We start from the raw sequence: 3,934 nt of genomic DNA, 5'->3' as shown, positions 1-3,934 counted from the left end.
TTTAATTCAAATCTTATATATGTGTTAATAAAAGAATTTCGAATTCAGTATCTCAAACGGTTAGTGAGTTCAACGACAATTGAAACTCATAAAGTTAAAATTCTGAGGTGAAATCGTCATGATAAGTCTTTTCCCCATTCATTCTTCTTATGACCATTATTTACACTAACTAGAGGTCTGGGGTTCGAACACATCTGACAAGGAGTGATTACCCCTGTTGATAGATTCAATGCAGTGAATATGAATTGATCGAATCAGTAAATTCCGAATACTAAATAAATCACATCAAAATTACATATTATTGCATGGATTTGCATGAATTCCAATGTTGTGGTGGTACTACATTTATTTAACCAAAAAAGTGAATAAAAAAAAAAACATATATTCATAAAGTAAACCTACCCAAAAGCTTTGACATATATAGCAACTTATCTTTTTCACTTTCTTTTCTTATCTTTATGATTGCCCAAAATTTTGCACATGTAAGTGTTTTCTATTATATATATAAAATTACGGTTGAAGGAGCTGAAGCAGATATGTCATAAATATTTATTTTACTTTTTAAAAAAATTAAATTTTATTAATTTTCTAATACGTAAATGTCATATAATGATTAATTATGGGTGATATAGTAAAATCACGGACAACAGGCATGACAACTGTAGCTTTCTGCTTCCAGTGCTGCTAATCACACTTATATATATATATATATGGCCCGTTTGACAATGAGAAATATTTGTTTTTTTCAAAAAATTACTTCACTTTATCTAAAAAATAATGTATGGTCATAAAAATATCAAATATAAAACAAACCTCAACTTGTTTTCACTTTTTTCTATCTAACTATATATTTCACTTTCAATAGTCTAAAAAAGCCTTTCAAAAACGATATGGCCAAACACGACTTCAACTTTTAACTCTAATTTCAAAATTTTTTTATTTTCATGGTCAAACGCGAACTTAATAAACAAAAAAAAAACATCGGTATTGCTTTGGAAGAAGAACAATTCAGGAGGAAATGATTTCGTATGATCAGTTATAATTTGAATAGAAGAAAATGTTTTTTTGTATAAACAAAACAATGACAATAATTAATATATCAGTGTATAGTCCCACAAGATGTACTTTTGTGTAGTTAGTCATTGGTAATTAAGTTGTTAATTTGGAAATTTCCATTAATATATTAATCACTTTTTGTTTTGGTTATTAATGATGCCACAAATATTGTACCTATTACCTTCTATTTTAACAGATAATTAAGGTTTGATAGAAAATTCATATTAATAGGCTTCTGATAATGACTTTACTATGGTGAAAATTACTATACTTTTTGAATTTCTAATCAACCTAGTTATAGGATTATACATAGAAATTGATAGACATATCAACCTATGAAATTTCCTAGACACTATATATACACATGGAGCTATTGAGGTGGTGGGGCCGCATTGGCGGAATCAGGATTTTCACTAAAACGTTCAAAATATAAAGAAGGAAACATACAAAGAAATCAAAGTAATTCAACATCTATTATATATACACAAAGGCGAAGCCAGCCAGGATTTCCACGAAAGAGGTTTAAAATTTGAAGAAAAACTAATCGAAGGAGGTTCGACATCTATTATATATACATAATATATAATTTTAATATTATATAAATAGTATAATTTTCTGCCGAGGGGAGTTTGGTGAACCTCCATTACAAAGGTTGTCTCCGCCCCTTATATACATAAAAAAATAATTTTAAACATGCATAAAAAAATATAATTTTTCGCCTAACGAACCTCTAGACACTTACCGGATCCCAGGGGCGGAGCTACATGTATGATTGGAGGTTCATCCGAACCCCCTTCGACGGTAAGTTATTCTATATATACATGGTTAAAATTATTTTTGTAGTTTGTAGGTAATTTTTGTATTTTTTAAAAAAAAATATTTTTATTTTTTTGTACTGTGTGAAGAGTAAGTTATGGGATATTATAAAATTGATTTGTCTAGAGAGATATTATATAAAATTGAGCTGGATAAAATATTAACATCCATTGGCTGATTATTGAGAATTTTTATCTAAAAATATTATTCTATTTTAGCTGTCAAAAATGACAAAATGAAATCTTCAACTTGTGTTCCAACGACCTACTAAGACTAACCTATCTGCAATTGCATTCTCGAGAGGTAGTTAAACGACGGCGTAAATGCCACGTAAAATATACTCACATTTTTTTACGTACCAACAAATACGTAAAGTTTCAAAGGATGTTCTCATCAAAACATCGTAGAAAATATGAGATTTCTGACGAAAAGTTTGTCAGAAACATTCTCGACAAGTTAATTTCTAACAAATTGTAGCGACAGACTGAGCTTTTCATACAGGCAAGTAAAGTTGACGAGCTCCATTGCTATGTATAATCAAGGGAAGAACCTATAGCCAAACTTTTGGTGCTTCGACACTGATTAAATTCGACGCAGATTAGGTATAATTATATGAAAAATGTACAGAGTCTGATATCAAATTTAGAAAAACACCCAGTAAGTCAAGAAGACAGCTGGGTGCTTTAGTTTTCAGGCGGAACCTTAAAGCTTTTGGATGTCAACATATGTGTTTAAACCTTCCGTGCATCCACGACTTCTGAATCCTGGATCCGCCATAGAGATTTAAGTACAAGTACTAATATACATTCATGTATATACAAGATCACATTTGAGTTGCCAACTAGCCAAAAGTTTGGCCATATAGCCCCTCTTGTTCACATGCATTGGTTTTTGAGCTTTTTTTTTGTTTTGTTTTTATACACAATCATCAAGTACTTGCTCTATAATAAAATCTATATAACACCATACACTTTGTACTAAATTTTTTACCCCATTTTCTTTTCTTTTCCCTCTTAAAAAAATGGAGTTCTCTAAGATAACTTCACTTCTTTTCATTTGCATGCTTTTGCTTTCCTCTTTAACTCCCATTCTTGGTTGTGGCTATTGTGGTAAACCTTCTCACAAGCCCAAGACCAAGAAGCCCAAAACTCCCTCTCCCATTGTCAAACCCCCTATCAATTTGCCACCTATTGGAATTCCGCCCGTCACAGTTCCACCAGTTGTAAAACCGCCTATCAATTTGCCACCTATTGGACTTCCACCCGTCACAGTTCCACCAGTTGTAAAACCGCCTATTACTTTACCACCGGTTGTAAAACCGCCTATCAATTTGCCACCTATTGGAATTCCACCTGTCACAGTTCCACCAGTTGTAAAACCGCCTATCACTTTACCACCAGTTGTCAAACCCCCCATCAAGTTGCCACCTATTGGGCTTCCACCTGTCACAGTTCCACCAGTAATTACCCCATCACCTAAAGGGAAAAAACCATGTCCACCAACTACAAAGGCAACATGCCCAATTGACACATTGAAACTTGGGGCTTGTGTGGATCTTCTTGGTGGACTTGTTCATATTGGTCTTGGTGATCCAGCTGTTCATGAATGTTGTCCAATAATTAGTGGACTTGCTGAACTTGAAGCTGCTGCTTGCCTTTGCACAACACTTAAACTCAAACTACTTAACCTTAAAATCTATGTTCCTCTTGCTCTTCAACTACTTGTTACTTGTGGCAAAACTCCTCCACCTGGCTACACTTGCTCCATCTAGGTAATATGACTTTATTCATTTTTCACTCGGTATTCGGTACTCGCTTCGAGATCAGACTAGTAATGGAGTAGGTCACTTATTTTTCACTAGGTGTTCAGAACTCACTTTGAGGTCAGACTAATAATGGAGCCACATATTAGGTCACCTATTTTTCACTTGGTGTTCGGTACTCTCTTTGAGATCAGACTAGTAATGGAGCCACATGTTAGGTCACTTATTTTTCGCTTGGTGTTCGATACTCGATTTGAGGTCAGACTAATAATGGAACCACATATTAGGTCACTTATTTTT

At 33.4% G+C, this 3,934-nt stretch overlaps 1 protein-coding gene across 1 annotated transcript in view; it reads left to right on the top strand.

Moving 5' to 3' along the window:
• Window positions 1–2,690: 2,690 nt before the first annotated feature.
• LOC107840789 (36.4 kDa proline-rich protein) overlaps window positions 2,691–3,934 on the top strand; it is a 5,039-nt gene continuing 3,795 nt past the window's right edge. Inside the window, exon 1 of the mRNA XM_016684707.2 lies at window positions 2,691–3,643. Coding sequence (XP_016540193.1) covers window positions 2,894–3,643 — 750 coding nt within the window. The 5' untranslated portion in view covers window positions 2,691–2,893. The remainder of the gene's footprint in view (window positions 3,644–3,934) is intronic.

The sequence above is a fragment of the Capsicum annuum genome, chromosome 9, assembly GCF_002878395.1.
Source record: "Capsicum annuum cultivar UCD-10X-F1 chromosome 9, UCD10Xv1.1, whole genome shotgun sequence".
Taxonomy (NCBI): Eukaryota; Viridiplantae; Streptophyta; class Magnoliopsida; order Solanales; family Solanaceae; genus Capsicum; species Capsicum annuum.
This window is presented reverse-complemented; position numbering and strand designations above follow the sequence as displayed.